This window comes from Musca vetustissima, unplaced genomic scaffold (genome assembly GCF_032173495.1).
Source record: "Musca vetustissima isolate MV318-11 ecotype Yass unplaced genomic scaffold, APGP_CSIRO_Mvet_v1 utg24363, whole genome shotgun sequence".
NCBI classification, from domain to species: Eukaryota; Metazoa; Arthropoda; class Insecta; order Diptera; family Muscidae; genus Musca; species Musca vetustissima.
The window spans coordinates 343,706-361,060 of record NW_026884828.1 but is presented as its reverse complement, the minus strand read 5'-3'; the positions used below and the strand labels follow the sequence as shown (position 1 = coordinate 361,060).

The window sequence follows — 17,355 nt, the reverse complement described above, 5'->3', positions numbered from 1 at the left end:
TTGTTTGGTTGAAGATCCGAATCGAAATGAAACTAGGGATACGTAACTTGCCGAAACCGAAATCGTCATCGATATTTGTGTTACTAATCGAACAATCGATGTTGGTAATGGCAAAATAAAAGTATCGGAGCTCGGTGTTATACAATCGACTTACATATCCCTGAACCAGCACGAACATATTCATGGCTTAATTATAAGGTCGAACAGAAACGGCCCTAGCACATCGTTCGCGTTCCGCGTTTTTTCTTATCGCGTTAACGCGCACCAAAAGTTAAAATATATTTAAACGCACATCAAATTCAAGCGTCAAGCTCAACAATGACTTAATTTTGGATTTAATTTTGAATGGGAAATTGAGGTAAATTCAACTGTCCCAGACCTGCAAAAATTTTCTATTAATCCAAATTTATTTTGATTTATCTCTTATAATAAAAAAAGAAACAAATGCACTTTACGGACACCTCTCAGATAATTTTGAAATTTTTACCGTAGGTAGCCCTTCTGATGCTGATTACAGCAATATACATTTTTTCGGGGGGAAATCAGTACTTCTCGAGATATGGGGTTCCAAAGTTCAAAAAATACCCCACTTTTTATTAAATATATTTAAGAATACTACTCCGAAACGTTTAAATTTTTTACAGCACATAGTCCTTTTGGAGCTGATTACAACCACATAATTTTTTTTTTTTTTTTTTTTTTTTTGGGAGAACTTCGTACTTCCGGAAATATGGGGTTCAAAAATTTTAAAAAAGCTTATATGGTTATTTGTTTGATTTAAGGATTTTTTTCTTTAGGGACACTCGGATTGTTCTGGATCAGCAGAGGTATATATAATTTACCAAAATGATCTGAGAGGTGTCCATAAAGTGCATTTAAGCCAAAAAAAAAAAAAAATGTTACTAGTATTTGGGTACGGGAGCAGATACATGAGCACGAAAATGCTATATTTTAAACGTAAGTTTATTGTACAAATGGTCTACCTTATTAAATTAAACGTAGTTTAAAGGTACTTCGATTACTGATTGGCGATGACGATCGTACTGACTGACGGTGATGTGTAACAACGGTTAACATGACGCCATGGTTTGCATTGCGAATCCGAAATTACTTTCAAATAACAAACGGTCGATTGAATGAAGCGAATGAAATGAAGCTGCTAGAGGTAAACGACTGGAATACGTAAAATGCCACAAAGTCGACATTTAAAAGTTCGGTTTATATTACAGATAAAGATAAGCAACATCGACGATTGTCCCCATGCTCATTTGAACTTTCAGTTTAATCCAAACAACTTGAATTCAACATACCTAATACTGGGCGAGGTCAAATCAGATGTACTTCAGTTGGCTCTCCAATTAGTTTGCACTAGCAAATACGACTCGTATGATCAGCTGAATGTTATATATCCTAAAATCAGAAGTGGAAAAGTTACAGTGACATTTATATTGCCACGGTCAAAGGACGAGCACGACGTAAGAACTGATGAAGTTGATGATAACAGTAGCGACAGTGATGTGCCATGCACTTCAAAGGAAGCACGCGAAAAGGCTCTCAGAAGAATTCGGGAAAAAGTGACGAAATCATACGGAAGGTATATTTTCGTCGAAGCAACTCGAGATTTTTACTCCAATCCTCATTTAATCATGTACAAGGTGAATAATGGCCCACTTGAAAAATGTTCCGCCGAATTATTTCATTCGCGCTTTTTCAACTGCTCCGATATTATTTTTCCCCGATTGGCTGACTTGCAGCGAGGAAACTGTGTACAGAGTCGGTGGTTGGAACTTATAACTTTTGATTTTGTGTGTGAAAATAGCGACCTGTAAGTAGGTAGTTTGCTGCCCAGATCTAAAATTTCACTATAAATTTCCTTTTCTAGAAATGGTCCGATTATTCGTTTTTGTGAGCTTTATGCTACACGTAAAGTCACGATACAACATGAGCTAGGCCCATTGACGACCGCTGCCCTTATGGGTAGAAGTGCAACCGACAAACATAGGATAGCCGCATTCCTCTACATTCTGCAAGATATTCGATGTGTTTTTGAGTACATAACCTATTCTGCGTATACAGTTTGGTTTTTGCTCCCAACTAATTTTGGACATTTTAAGGATATTAGAGAGTTACACGATATAAAAACAATTACCGAGGATAACATCAACTTTAATTTGATGAGAACTGAACTACAACTGAAAGGCACAACTCACAAATTTCCATGGACCGATGCTGAATCATATGTTAAAGAGCTCTTTTTGGTTGCAGTTCAGCTGGCATTTGGCTTTCACTTTCGCCAGAATTTAATATTCCTACATGACTTGGAAGAGGTATAGTCATTTATATGGTTATTATTACAAGTTACATTCTGTTATTGGATTTATTGTTTGAAGATCATAGTATAGCAATCAGAAGAGGGGGAACATAATATTATTAAATAATTATTATTAATTAATTATAAATTACAGGTAGCAATACATCAGAATTTCGAGTACTTTAAGGAAGCGATTCAACGAAATAGATTGCATCGTCATCAGGTATAAATTCAATATGGCACATACTGATTTTAATTTCACCTACTTACAGATCACTGAAAAAAATTATGTAAAGAAAATCATTGATGTATGTGCAAAATGTGGCATGTCCTGCATTTTGGAATACAGAGGTGGACCAGTGCTCAACGCATCGAATGTTTTTCTTATCGAATGCAAGAAAGTTGCAGATTGTATTGCGTACACTAACATACCTTGGACAATGCAACTTAATGCATCCGAGACATCAAAAAATATACGCAGAAGGGCGGAGGAAGCGACTAAAAGAAATAAATTACTTGAAAAGTAATAGTGAAACATATAAAAGTATTCAACAAATAAATGCGTTGTTTGTTCGTTTTCCATCTCAATCTAACTTGAACAGTAATAATTTTATTGGCTTCCAGGAGTTACATTAGTTTTCAAATTTAAATATTGAATCGTATCATCAGAATCAATGTAATTTTATTGTATATTGAACTAATAAACAGAAGGCTTATAAAAAAGTATTTTCAAAAATTAGTTTTTTGTACGATTCAACTAATGTAACATTTGGGGACTCACTAATTATAGAAGAATACAATAATTACTAGACTTTGTAACGAACAGCTTAAGGACCAATAAATTATTATTGCTTCGAATTTTAAATTTGTAAATTAGAATTTGAATTATTTGTAAATTAGAATTTGAATTATTTAAAATAATATCTAATAACGAAAAAAATACACCTTTGACACTTCACAGGGGAAGAACTACTCTTATCAATACCTCGCTTGCCATAGAAAAAAATGAAAACGCTCCCAACTATATCAGCGGCAATTACAGCCTCTAAAAATAAGTATTTTTAAGGTAGATAAAAATAGCATAGAATATTAATCTATATTGTTAGGTAGTGTATTGCAAACAAGAACAACAAGAAATAATTTCTAATGATATAATATAAAAACCCGGACAGTCAAATAACTTATACAACAGTAATATCCAATAATCAAAATAAGTTTGAAATCAATTGAAAACCATGAGTAGAGTAACTTCGCGTAATGTGGCCCACCATTTTCTTTTTTGATATAAATATATTCCCGGTCAAACATTATATATATATATATATATTTGTCTATAAAAATGTTATTGCATTATATTTCAAAACTGCGAATAAAAATAATAATCAATTTCAAATCAAAACAACATAGTCTGACAAAATATGTAGATATCAGCTGACTTGGACTAAAAACAAGATGACAAATGAACTAGAAACTGTTCCGATCGTTCATTTTACTGAGTCGGCTATTCAAACGACACAACTCCAGAATATAAATCCTCGTATCGTTTGTTTTCGCTCAGATTGCTTGGTAGAAATGGGTAAAGGCTTCAACAATTACATGTGTAAAAAATTCTTTCATCCCGCGTCCAGGGACAACTTAAAGCGGGTAATAATTTTGTTTAATATACACCGTTTTACTGTTACTGAAAGTTGTTGGTTGTTTTATAGGTATGGATGGCCGAACAGCAGGCCGAGGCCTACAAGAAAAAACAAGAGGAACTTCGGAGCCAATATGAGAAGGAACAAAATTTGCATGAAAACAAGGCAATGATTAGTAAAGAGAGCAGGGACAAACTTAGTGTAAATTTTATGTACGAGCCGCCACCTGGAGTACGAAAAGAACGTGAAAAGGATGACAATGAACCAGAGTACAAATTTGAGTGGCAACGTAAGTACAATGCTCCTCGAGAATCGTATTGTAAAGGCGATACTGAAATTCGTGACCAGCCCTTCGGCATTCAGGTCCGCAATGTCAGATGTATAAAATGTCACAAGTGGGGGCACATCAACACTGATAAAGAATGTACCATGTACAGCATATCGATGAGTGAGGCCCGAAAACTGCATTCAGAGGCCGAAGCTGCGGAAATCATGACCAAATCGGTCTTAGAAGAACAAATGAAAAATGATGGATTGATGATGAAGCGATCTGCACTAGAACTACAAAGCACCAACAGCCAAACACACGCTCTCGTTCCTAGCGATCCCGAGGATGATAGCAATGTCAGTGGGGAGCGTGAAATAAATCCGGAGAAGACATTTCTGAAATCGCTTACTAAAGAACAAAAGCTCAAACTACTTAAAAAACTGGAGAAGATCGAAAAATTAAAGAAGGACAAGAAAGAGAAGAGCGGTAAAAGGAAGTCAAAGAAGGAAAAACGCAGTGAGAAGAAGAAAAAGAATAAAACAAAAAACAAGAAAAGGTCAAAATCAGACGTTTCTTCGTCTTCGGAATCATCCTCATCTTCTGATTCTGAGAAAGACGATAGCCACAAAATTTTGAAAAGTTCGGATTCGCAAGAGAGGCAGGAAAAACACGACCGACAAAGATCCAGATCTCGGCAGCGTTCTCAGCAACGCGGTGGATCAATATCTAGGTATCGTAAACAGAGACGCAGCATATCTAGATCCAGGTCTCGAGAACGTTATCGTGCACGTAGCAAATCAAGATCCCAAGAGCGTTACCGCCGACATAGACGTTAGATTTATTCTAACTTTTAATATTTTTGTAGCAGCAAGTAACGCAGTATTCAATAAAACATATGTGTGTTTTTTAAATAAAAATGAAAATAAAATAATTTTTTATTCATATTCATAATCATGATATTTCAAGCAAACGTGAAAACGAAATGGGCCATTGGTAAATTAATATGCAGGGGTATTAAATTCTTGCGGTAGTTGGGGTACTTGAACCGGCAGCAACACATAAATCGGTTACGTGATTTCCAGAATCCCGTGGAATACTCTGAAAGAAAAATTATCAATTTATCCTCCCGTCATTATGAACTACAGACCTTAACATGAATATTGCTCTTAAGTAGAGCAGCTCTTAGCACTAGCATCCGCGTGCGTCTTTGATACTCCTTTCCCATCAGAATGGCTCTCTCGAAGGTGCTGCTGCGTTGGTCGGTTTCCTTGGCATAAAGAATCTTATTGTGTGAGTCTATGCGCGCCTGTATTTGTCCTTCCAGTATCAATTGCATTACCTCGTTCTCGAGAGCTTCAACAGTGCGGTTGAAGGCTGTAGCCATTTTACGCATATCGGCTGATAGATAAGGACTGAAGTACTGAATCAAAGCACGGTTTCGAATTTTAGTATATAGGGTATTGACATGGGGTGCAATGTACATATCCAATAGAAGGTTATCCCTTATTTCGTCGAGTAGTGTTAGACATGACGCATATTTGGATTCATAAAATTTAAATACAATATCCCTTAGTTGCGGTTCCAATTCAAGGAACAACTTAAATGAGCTTGATGAAATCACATTTTTCTGCAGTTCCTGACGATCAAAAGTCGCCAATGCACAAAGACCTCCATACATGGCGACATTGTTTGGTGAAATCATTTCGGGAAAATCACAATGATCAAAGCTGGCCTGCAGAAAGAATTTAGCAGCCAATTTGTATTTTTTGGTCTGCAATTCGGCTAATCCAGCCGCACACTTTAGACGAGTCAGAACGGCCTATATAAAAATACATTCTGTAAAAATAATTACGACCCGAACGAAATAAAGCCACCAACCTGATTTGCATCCTTCGAATTTTCACTGAAATCGGGAGTACTCTCAGCTTTTGAAACGTAGCTCAGGACGTGCGACCAATTCTGCAAATACAGCGACACCTTTATCACGTTCAAACACATGTTGACCACGTCTTTGCCACTGGTGCAATAATCCCTCGCTCTCGAATAGCATTTAAGTGCGTTTGACAAATCCCCGCAACTTAGGTAATGGTCGCCGAGATCATCGTGGCCCCTTCGTATACTCTCTTTAATTGAGCTAGATTTAAAGTTTTTAAGGTCCGAATCTAACTTCTCCAATTTAAGGGCCGCTTTCTTACTCTTCGCTTCTACCCAACTTTGATCAAAAACTGGCAAATCACCCTGACCAGACAAAGCCGGTTGAGCCGCTATATCAGGAAGAGCACCGCCAGAAACGTTCGCTCCCCCACCACCAGTTCCGTTACTATTCACATATATGTCGTTAAGTTTTTTATGTAAAACTTGATACATTGTTACGTTGTAGGTGGTCATTACATAGTTGATGGCCATCTTCAAAGCTTCCAGCCGCAGGGATGGACAAACGTCGGCCACGAAAATCAAACGATATAGTCGAGCCAAGCCCACGTACGAATTTGCATAAACCTCCAAGTCCAAAGTTGGATTCTCCACAATTAGGTGGTGTTCCTCGTTATTGTCGTTATCCTCCATTGGAGCATCGACTTGCATGGGTTCGATAGCATTCTAAGCGAAAAAAGTGCCGCAGATAGAACAAAGAAGAAAAATCGTAGGACAGATATTTCTTTAAACCGCATGCATTTGTTTCTTACCTGTGCCAAAGGAGGCAGTGGCATTTGTGGCATGTCTACAACAATGCGTATATTCAGTAAAGAACCAATTACTTTTTGCACGAAATCACACCAAAGTTTTTTCTTTCAATAATCTCGTCCAAGGTAGATATACAAGAACCAATCGGTTGTTGTATTTTGATATGTCATCAATATTTTGCAAATAAAAAAAGATTGTCAACATTTTTAAACACAAATTCTTGTATAAAATGTTAATAAAAGTATTGCCAAAAAAGCTCTTCGAAATAATTTTGTTTTTTAATTTTTTGGTTCAACATTACAACAACATTTTTGACATTTATTTGTCCAACAGCTGGGCCGATGCGGCTACCTTATTAAATATACCTTGATCTCGTCCGTCCATCAATCGGAGTTCTAAATGATGCCCGTACAGCTGCTATTGCCACTGGTTTGGTGATGCCAGACTTTTAGAGCCGCATATTTTTGACTTGCAAATGAAAAAATATATAACTGGCACCATCGCAAAAAGTAGCAGAAAAACACAGCTAATGCCCCAGCTTTTAAAAAATCAAGTTTTTCAATTTTATTTTGTGGATTCCAAAATATTTCGTTCTTAAAATAAATATATTATTTTTTATAATGTACCTACGAAAGGTAGGTACATGGTTCAATAATTACGTGATCCGATAAGGGCAGATAATTTGGCTTAACGTATGAAAACATACGTAAACAAAAAGTTTGAAAGTTTTGGGGGATTTTCAACAAAAAGTACCTATAATATTCGCTTCATACACGATCTTGAGTAGGTAGATGTATCAGCAATATCCATTATGTGGCTTGAAGAAAATATTGAAGCAGGTTTCTCTTATATATAGAGCATTTGTAACGAACGGGTTTACGGTTATTAGGAGCAAGGCCTATATAAGGTCGGCCAGTAAGCGAATTCATAGAGAAAACTTAAGTTTAAGTTCAATTCATTATGTGGCTTGAAGAAAATATTGAAGCAGGTTTCTCTTATATATAGAGTATTTGTAACGAACGGGTTTACGGTTATCAGGAGCAAGGCCTATATAAGGTCGGCCAGTAAGCGAATTCATAGAGAAAACTTAAGTTTAACGTCATTTTTTTTTGCCAAAGCGAAAACTAATTGTTTCGCCTTTAAATAAAAAACACAGCCAAAACACAACACAATGTATAATTTTTAGGATAATTTATTTGAAAATCTTCGTTAAACTCTTAAAATATTCCAAATGTGCTTCACAAAGACGATATAAATTGAAATTTAATTGAATGTTGACAAAATATTAATATTTTCGTTTTGACGTCTAACATAATTTTGTATGTATGTATATGTTTCAAAATGTGATTTGACAGCAAACTTTACCTGTGCTTACTCGCCGACCTTATATAGGCCTGACCTTATATAGGCCTCGGTATCGGTGTTGAGAGTTTCTCTCTCTTGAGAGTAATTATTGATTTTTAATTTTGTAACAAGCGTACTTTTTGTTCACAAAAGATACTTTACATAAACGTATTTGATTTTTTTATTATTCATACATTTACGCTTAAATTATAACATATGTTATTTATGCAAATAACTGGTATTAATATTGGCCAATATTTCTCGATAATTATGATTTATTATCATTTGAAGTAGAATTTTAGGTACCTTTTCGATTTTTTTTCCTACCTGTGGTAAGGTTTTCCAAAACAATTCGCAATTTACCACTGTGAGAGAGAGAAACTCTCAACACCGATCCCGACAAATATAAAACCACGCTTGGTAGTGCGGCCTCTCATGTTTGTCATACATCAAGCAACCACAAATCATTTGAAATTCGTAAGTTATCAATGATAAGTGAATGTCCCACAGAGAAGCACTGTTTTGGTTTTCTTTTCTCTCATCCACTTCATTCGCCTATAATTTTATTTAGAGTGCCGCTGTTTTGGAGTCCAAGAGAAGAAGCATTTGAATTTATATATATTCATATAAACTTCAATAATTTTTTTTCTGAAAACGAAAAGTAACTGCAATAACAGATAAAACTACGACCTAAATAGATTGTATTAGTCAACGCAATAACATTAACCTGGCAGATTCGAACGTGCAACTTAATTTGAGCTTGCGGTGACATAAACATTCTGCCACGTGCTGAGGATGGGAGGAAGCGATCAACAGGCTAAAGACCAAGAGATGACGAAAAATGCTCAGGAGGATTGTGAAAAACCTGAAGATGTCGGCAATATATCAGACGAAGGCAATGGAATTGTTAGTGAAGCATTACCTTCAGAGTTCGGCTATCTCCAGCGCAATGAGTTCACATCCGAAATATATAAAATTGAAGTTCGAAATCTGGGCTACTTCGGAATAGGGGTATGACAAAGTTGGCAATTACTCGTTCGATAGTCTAATTGAATATTATTTTTTATTTTAGGAATTTAAAAAACTATTGAAAAATAAGCTCAAGCTGGACATGAGCAAGATTAAATCGCCTCTGCGCAAAGATTTTGCATTTGTTTGCTTTAGGAGCCAGGAGGATCAAGAAAAAGCATTGTCGCTGTTAAATGGATACAAATGGAAGGGGAAAGTTTTACAAGCACAGGTATGTATATTGAAATTTACTTGAATGTATTTCAGAACAGGAATTGCGAAGGAAGTGAATTCAAAATTAAATTTTTTTGCATGCTCAAATATTTTTGAAAACATGTTCTTGAATGTATAATTATATTGAACATTTACTTGTATAGAATATTGATTTAAAATATTTTCGCTATACCTAGATTGCAAAGGCCTCAGCTGACCCATTGCAACGCAAAAGGAAAGAAGCCGGATCCAACGACGATGTTGATTCTAAAAAGCGACAAAGATCTTCAGCGGATGCAACATGTCCATTGTCGGGTATGCCATACGAGGACCAATTAAAACAGAAGGACTCCAATATGAAGGAGTTAATAAAAACATTTGTAGATGAATTAAAGAAAACCAACAAAGATTCGAACAATCATTTGGCAAAGTTCCAATATGAAGGGGTGCTTCCGTCGCCAGAAATTGACGGCTACCGAAACAAAAATGAATTTACTATAGGTAAAAATAGCCAAGGTGAGATTGTGGTTGGATTTCGTTTAGGTAGTTACGCTGATGGTTCAGTGGAAGTTGCCGAAGTGGAGTCTCTGCCACACATTCCCGATTCCGCGAAGTGGGGAGCAAAATCCTTCCAACATTTCGTCAGAAAATCTAGATTTCAACCGTTCAATCCCGAGGCAAACTCTGGTCATTTTAAACAGTTGATGGTTCGGACGTCTTCGTCGAACGCTAATGAAATTATGTTGGTTGCGGGTATTTACTCTTCTAACTTATGTGAAAGTGATTTGATGGAACTGAAACAGGATTTAAAAGAATATTATGCCAACCTCCAGGAAAGCGGCTTTAAATGTACCTCTTTGTACTACCAAGATGTAAAACACCGGGAAGCTGGTCAAATGGTTTCGCCTGTGGAACATCTTTGCGGCTCAACACATATCTTCGATACAATTCATGGTCTCAACTTTAGAATCAGTCCGTTGGCATTTTTTCAAATTAACACTGCTGGCGCCAATGTACTGTATCAGAAGGCCATTGATTTGGCTGCTCCTAAAGCTCATTCCACGGTTTTAGACATTTGTTGCGGAACTGGGACAATTGCACTCGCATTTGCTAAGCATTGCAAACAAGTTTTGGGTGTTGAAATAATCCCGGACGCCATAAAAGACGCAGAATTCAATGCAGAAAACAATAAAATAAATAATTGTAAATTTTACGCTGGAAATGCGGATGACTATATACAATCCATGGTACGTGAAGTTACCTACGGCACACCTCCCGGATCACCATTAGATCTTATTGCCGTTGTTGATCCACCTAGAGCAGGATTGCGTAAGAAATAACGTCATTCATTATAATTCATCGTCGATTACAATGCATTTTTATCCTTTCATAGATAACCGCTCAATTTCGGCAATTCGAGCGGCTGCTGCAATTAAACGGTTAGTGTACATATCCTGCAATCCTCAACGAGCTCAACGAAACTGGATTGAGCTGGGACGACCACAATCTAAACAATATAAAGGGGATCCGTTTTATCCAGTGACAGCGGTTGCGGTTGATATGTTTCCACACACAAGCCACACAGAAATGGTTATCCTGTTTGAAAGAACAGGCAATGACGAAAATCAAACATCATGTGCCGAACACCATTCAAAGCATTTAGGAGACGGGACAGATAACCAGACATCATAATCCGTATCTAACAATAAAACTATATTTAAGAATTGTCTTACGAAACAACTTGGTCGTTCTTCAGCTACATTTGAGTATGAGTATAAAAACAAACATTATTCGAGTGGTAACGTCAATAAAGTCTTTCGGCTTCGCTCGCAAACTAGGTATGTCCCAACGATATTTCCTAACGCTATTTCTCGAAGATTGTTCTCCATTTTTAAATTAAAGAGCTTTTCAGTACGGTGATGTGGCTGTTTGGAAAAGATAATTGAATTAACTACACACCAGATTCGCTTTTATTGATTTTAATTGAAGGTAAATAATATACTATAGAAATAATCCCGTGTGGCACTGAGATAAATTAAACGAATTTACGACTGAATATTTTGCTGCAAAATCTTAAATGTAAGCTATAGTTTCCTTACAGATATCTGAATATATAAAAATGTAGGTAGACATTGCTATTTTTTTCAATGGTACAATCATGGATAGAAACTATTGCAATATTAATTTTATATTCATCTAAATCAGTGTTAAAAATATACATATCTGTTAAAATATCGTTTGTACTTTAATATAAAAGGTCCTTAATACGGAAAATAGGAACGACATCAATGAATGTGAGACGCTATCACGCATAATCAGGACGTCAACATGGACTTTGGCCACGAAATAAATATCCATGAGGAAAACATGTGTATATATGTACCACCATTGACATTCATTTTATTTTTGTTTACAAATAAAATATTAACTGTTTGGTTTTTTCTATTCAGAATTATATACATACATATGGATTTTAAGTATGCCAGTAAATCACTTGTATATTTTACTGAATTTGTTTCAACAAGAAAACCTGTACCTGACAACACAACAAATATCAAAATTAGAAAACCTTGAGAACAAAAGCTCTAACATTTAGCGCTAAACACACCCCCCGACATCGGATGTATGTGTATTCTCGCATAATAATTTTAATATATTAGCTAGAAGTCTTTGACGTTGTTTGTGTTTTGTTTACAGTCTTAAAATAAAACTTGGGCAAAGCACAAGTTGCGAGTAATGACTTGGAATAGTGTCTGAGAAAAACAAAAGCAAACAAAAAAGCTTCAACGAAACGTAAACATGTTTACGGATATTGATTCTTCTCGTTCTACAACTCATTAACAGCCAGTCACGTTCACGTGCTGCTCAGATGTTTTGACAGATGCGGGCGGTACATGGACGCATTCACCCCCATTGTTTCAGACAATGCACATTGGCAGGTATCATTTCTCTTCACACATGGGGATGTGTATCTGAGAGCGGCAAAGCAAAAACTATTACTACGAAGAGTTCAGGCCCATAAACAATGTGGCAGTGGCACGCTATAGACGACAACTGTTCGACTATTATCATCACACACAACGAAAATAGTTTATCGTTTGATATTCTTTATAAATTATATTATATTTTTTGATGCAATAACAACGAATGTGCTGTACCGGACGGACGACAAAAAGCTCGAAGAAAGCTACCGTTTGCTGTTTTGCTTGGGTTATAAAGGCCAAACAAACGTCCATATATCGTTATTCAACTGAGTAAGCTAAAGAAAAATAACCACGGTGACAAAGTCAAGTAAAGGCAATCATAATCTACAAAGAACAAGGAAGAACGATTTAAAGAAAGAAAAACAAAAAAAAAAAAAAAATAGTTTTTGTTCGAGTTTGTCATACATCTGTAAAACTACTAAACAACGAACACTTCGAAATTGTACAGTTACAATGTCGCACCTTTAACAAATTATCAACCAATTCGAGGGAAATCATATCAACATGAGTGTGTGCTAAGTGTGACAAAACACCGAAAGTAATTAGAAACCCGGAAGCCAACTGAATCTGTGGACAGATTCCGAGAGCATAATATGTCTGTTCCGGCCGTTTTGCTTGCGGATAATCTCCTAACGGTGGAAGATTGCAATCAAACTGTAAATACATTCACTAGAATTTGTCTTCATACATCATCCAATGGTGAATTCATCTGAAATTCATTCTGGACCACTGCAATCAAAGAGTAAATATTCTATCATCTATGTCATACACCATTCAGAGCAATGGTGGGTTCATATACATTTCATTTTTGCACTTATTCCGACTGACGACAAAGGTCATTGACGTGTAGGCTCTGTGTGATTGTTGTCAGCAGATTTGTATTGTTCTTTGTTTTCTTATTATTTCGCACATAGTTCGCAGACAGACATTGGATGAAATTAAAATTCTTTATAAGATTCGGGGAAAGGTTGGGTAAAACATGCGCGAGTTGTTGTTATGGACAGCCTTCCCATGATTCATGATTGTTATTGCTTAGCTGTATAGTTTAAACGTTTGTTAAAATCTCGGCTCTACTGAGATTTAGATAATTCGTCTCCACATTAACATTCCACGAATGACTTCTGGTTTGGAACTAAATACCAGAATTCCTTGAATATAAATGTTATTGGCATTACTCAATTCGTTATGGTACCCACATTTGGACATGAAAATTCTCACGGATTAAATACTAGTTTCAAATCAAGGCTTTGCCGAGTTCAATATTTGATGGACTTAGCTTTTGTTAATTAGGACATGTAGACATATAGGAGGGTTTGTCTTTTATGTAATTGATATCTGCTTGTGCTTCTTTTTACCATGCCATACTAATGTTCACACATTTACGCTTCAAACATTTTCGTTGGTTGGGCCTACAAATTTGAACGGCCATAAACAAATGTTCTCTTGGCCAGGCGCCAACGTACTCAAAATTTATATGATGTTTATATCTCTTATTTGCGCAAGAAGGCTAACATTTGCACCAAAGTAGAAAGTCTTTTAGTATGTGGGTGACTTAAGATACGTTTACTACGGTGTTGAGTGAATAAATATTCTTTCATAGCCGGTTATGGTCGTTTTCTGCGCTCAAAGCTACCAGTTTTTATTAAAAATCTCAAGACAATGTAAGATTTACGCAACTTGTTTACAATTTCCAAAGGTGTTGTTCCTACTGACGTCGCCAAACCTCATATGTAGTCGAAACCAAAATCTTAACTCATTTTCTTGGCGTTCCCAACAACAACACTTCGGCATCTTCCAGGTAAATGAAGCAAACATGCCTCAGAGTGCAAATCCAGTGGATAAGTCTCCTGCTTGATCCAGCAGTAGACATATTCTCTGAATACTGTTTTCTAAATCAAATTGGTAAAGTACGTTGTTTGTTTTACTTACTATTCGCAAGCTAAGCTTGAATATCACTGTTTGATGTGGGACAAATATTTTGTTTTATGGATCTTATAAAGTGATTCGATGTAGATCAGAACCGGATTGCGACAGAAACAAGTGCAGAACTAATCAAATCAGAGCTATAAAAGCTAAACTCTGCAAATGTATTTTTATTGTCTTTTTACGGGGTTCATAAAGCTGTGAAACCCGCGGCCCCTCGCTTTCCTTATTCTATTCTGTCACATTTAGCGACTTATCAGCATGTAGATTGTAGATGTAAGGTCTCGACAGTTGACTTTGCTAGGCATTTGAGACAAACACATCAGTACACGAGTTCTGTCAATCATGTGTATACGTATTTAATCGGAAACCGCTCATTGTTCGCTTCGCATAATTTTACTTTCATTCGATTAGCATGACAATGGGGCAATACTTTTGTCTAATATTATTGGTCATTCTTTCTCAACAGAGTGACACGTTCGGAGATGCAGCTGCCGTCACAACACATAGCAGGGCCGATGCAAACCCCAACCCCGATATTTTAGGGAAAGATGAAGTTGTTACGCCGAGCTGCGTACCAATGCTCCGGTCATTCAGTGTTCTGGTAAAAGATGAACTCGAATCCAATGAATATATGGGCTTGACAGGAGATCACAAGGCTTTAGGTGAATGGCGATTGGAGGACGCCGTTACTCTGGAGCGAAGAAATGATACCATGGAATGGACAGCTAAAGTCCTGCTGCAGGCATGTCGAAACATCCATTATCGTTATTTCACTTACGTCAAGGATCAGAAAGGTCAGAGGCACATACGGCTCTGGGAGAGCCACATGAAACCACGTTCCGTTGGCAGCTGTGCCAATCACTGTCCACAAATCGATGTGTTTGGGCAGAACGAAAGCGGCGATGTGCAATTAAATAGAGGATGGATAACAAATGAAATCATTCATCAGTTCAAATTCGAAAGAGAACACATGTTTCAGGTCCACGACATTGAAAAGTTTGACCCAGAAAATGTGTTGATCAAGTTGGTTCCATTGGAAACGGATCTGCATACAGTATTGGATGTCTCAGCGGTTGGTGTAAACGTTGAAGTGGTCAAAATGAACAACGGCGAGAGTCTCCTGCAGAAACAAAACTCACAGGGAGTGACGCACAAACGCAATGAGGTTGTAATATTCCACGTGACAGTTCCTACGACAATTAATCCGGCGTACGCTTTGTTATTTCATACTGCAGATGGAAGGCTAATGGGTAGAACGGTTATAGACGCATCCCAGCTGGAGGGTAGTGAGGGAGAAATTGAACTAAAAATTATCACAGAGGGGGAGAAAAGTGGAAGCGAATCGGCGGTCATAGCGCGGTTGAAACTGCCATTTTTGGTTGTAAGGCCTTTCAGCAATGTCGGAATTTTAGATTTTCGCACAACGTATGCCCATTACTGGCCAAAAAGCTGGCCAATCTTAGATGTTGGTCACAGGGGAAATGGAAAAAGTTATATCGTCAATCCTCCAGAGGAACGAGAGAATACGGTGGCATCATTTCTGAAGGCCTACGAAGTTTTTGCCGATATGGTCGAATTAGATGTTCATTTGACTTCGGATGGGGTACCTGTCATATACCATGATTTTGGGCTACGAACTGCTCCTCAAGGAAAACTGGTCACCGATGTTTCCCAACTGGAGTATGTCCTAATAAAAGATGTCACCTATGCTGAGCTATGTGCATTGCGAGTCTTCGCAATCATCAACAATGAAATTAATGAATACCCCTCGCACAATTCGGAGCCAGTAGCTGAGCGACGTATATTCCCACGCTTGGTCGATGTTCTGCAAGCATTGCCCAAAACATTGGGCATTGATGTCGAAATAAAGTGGCCGCAGCGAAAGAAGTGTGGCGGTGTTGAGGCAGAGCAGACACTTGATAAAAACTTTTTTGTAGATCGGGTCGTGGAGACGATTATACACAATGGATGCGGCAGGCCACTAATATTCTCCAGCTTCGATGCTGACATATGTACCATGCTGCGCTTCAAGCAGAATATATTCCCTGTGATGTTCCTTTCGATGGGCGAAACCAAGAAGTGGGAACCTTTCCTCGACCTCCGTACAAGAACTTTCCAACATGCTCTGAACAATGCTCAGGCATTCGAGTTGGCAGGCACAGCTCCCCATGCCGAAGACTTTATTGACAATGAGAATGCCGCTGCAATGATGTCTAAGGCTCGATCATTGGGCCAAATTGCGCTGGTATGGGGTGATGACTGCAATTCCAAAGAGGCCGTCAAATATTTCCAGAAAATAGGCGCTACCGCTACCTGTTACGACCGCAGCGATCTCTACATGCCGGAACATAAAAATCGATCTTTCTTTAATTCCACCCTATCCCTTGACGAATTCCAAGGGCAGTGCCGTCAGTAGAAATAAGAAAGTAATGTAAATATATATGTATGTTTTGTAGGAAGAGTTATGCGCAAAATATGTAAGTACTGTTAATAAATAATACATATGCCGGCAGTCGTTGTTCACCGCTCGCTATTTTTGTTATTGTTTTCTCAAGTAGTAATAAAACCCCATTTAAAAAACAATTTTATAGCATTTCTGCTTAATCCATACGAGGTGTATATTTTGGGAGAGTACCGATGATCAAGTCGATGTGCTAGAACTGATTTAAGGGAACACCACTCCCTTATTCTCGATTTGAAATGTTGGTGATTTTCAAACGACTGACAAATGAACTGAAGACTTTTTTCTGTGCATATATGAACATATGTGCGTATTTAAAAACTTAAATGATAAGAAAATTAATTAACATACTATTTTTGTCGTTTTGTAGTTAAAGAAAAGTTCTTTTCGATGGGGGCATGATTTAATACCACTGGAACGTCTACAAATCAAGTTAGAAAATAGGGAAGATCTTGACTTTGTCCGCCATTCACGTGGATTTTATAGGGAAATTCAATTTTTGTTTCGAACATTTTTACTAC

General features: G+C 37.2%; 5 protein-coding genes across 5 annotated transcripts in view; 3 read left to right on the top strand and 2 right to left on the bottom strand.

Moving 5' to 3' along the window:
• The window catches only part of LOC133331861 (WD repeat-containing protein 26 homolog), a 155,103-nt gene that overhangs the window by 21,097 nt on the left and 116,651 nt on the right, over nt 1-17,355 (bottom strand). The window lies entirely within an intron of this gene.
• On the top strand, nt 3,884-5,052 carry LOC133331886 (corepressor interacting with RBPJ 1). Its single transcript, XM_061540277.1, has 3 exons — nt 3,884-3,955; nt 4,018-4,712; nt 4,773-5,052. The coding sequence occupies exons 1-3, from the start codon at nt 3,884-3,886 to the stop codon at nt 5,050-5,052; spliced, it is 1,047 nt and encodes a 348-aa protein (XP_061396261.1).
• On the bottom strand, nt 5,217-6,940 carry LOC133331849 (COP9 signalosome complex subunit 1b). Its single transcript, XM_061540231.1, has 4 exons — nt 6,901-6,940; nt 6,095-6,814; nt 5,364-6,035; nt 5,217-5,314 (listed from the first exon to the last, which is right to left on the bottom strand). Exons 1-4 carry the CDS (start codon nt 6,931-6,933, stop codon nt 5,231-5,233), a joined length of 1,509 nt encoding a protein of 502 aa, XP_061396215.1. The 5' UTR covers nt 6,934-6,940; the 3' UTR covers nt 5,217-5,230.
• Nucleotides 9,038-11,155, top strand: LOC133331885 (tRNA (uracil-5-)-methyltransferase homolog A). The gene is made up of 4 exons (XM_061540276.1): nt 9,038-9,253; nt 9,315-9,482; nt 9,661-10,792; nt 10,857-11,155. Exons 1-4 carry the CDS (start codon nt 9,038-9,040, stop codon nt 11,153-11,155), a joined length of 1,815 nt encoding a protein of 604 aa, XP_061396260.1.
• LOC133331884 (glycerophosphocholine phosphodiesterase GPCPD1) lies at nt 13,041-16,789 on the top strand. Its single transcript, XM_061540275.1, has 2 exons — nt 13,041-13,103; nt 14,840-16,789. The coding sequence occupies exons 1-2, from the start codon at nt 13,041-13,043 to the stop codon at nt 16,787-16,789; spliced, it is 2,013 nt and encodes a 670-aa protein (XP_061396259.1).

Coding starts and splice junctions, on each gene's coding strand:
- LOC133331886 (XM_061540277.1), top strand. CDS start 3,884: ATGGGTAAAGGCTTCAACAATTACATGTGTAAAAAATTCTTTCATCCC. Junction 3,956..4,017: donor CCAGGGACAACTTAAAGCGG/GTAATAATTTTG, acceptor GTTGTTTTATAG/GTATGGATGGCCGAACAGCA. Junction 4,713..4,772: donor GAGAAGAGCGGTAAAAGGAA/GTCAAAGAAGGA, acceptor AAACAAGAAAAG/GTCAAAATCAGACGTTTCTT.
- LOC133331849 (XM_061540231.1), bottom strand. CDS start 6,933: ATGCCACAAATGCCACTGCCTCCTTTGGCACAG. Junction 6,036..6,094: donor ATTCGAAGGATGCAAATCAG/GTTGGTGGCTTT, acceptor ATTTTTATATAG/GCCGTTCTGACTCGTCTAAA. Junction 5,315..5,363: donor AGAGCAATATTCATGTTAAG/GTCTGTAGTTCA, acceptor TTTTTCTTTCAG/AGTATTCCACGGGATTCTGG.
- LOC133331885 (XM_061540276.1), top strand. CDS start 9,038: ATGGGAGGAAGCGATCAACAGGCTAAAGACCAAGAGATGACGAAAAAT. Junction 9,254..9,314: donor TGGGCTACTTCGGAATAGGG/GTATGACAAAGT, acceptor TTTTTATTTTAG/GAATTTAAAAAACTATTGAA. Junction 10,793..10,856: donor TCCACCTAGAGCAGGATTGC/GTAAGAAATAAC, acceptor ATCCTTTCATAG/ATAACCGCTCAATTTCGGCA.
- LOC133331884 (XM_061540275.1), top strand. CDS start 13,041: ATGTCTGTTCCGGCCGTTTTGCTTGCGGATAATCTCCTAACGGTGGAA. Junction 13,104..14,839: donor TGGAAGATTGCAATCAAACT/GTAAATACATTC, acceptor CTTTCTCAACAG/AGTGACACGTTCGGAGATGC.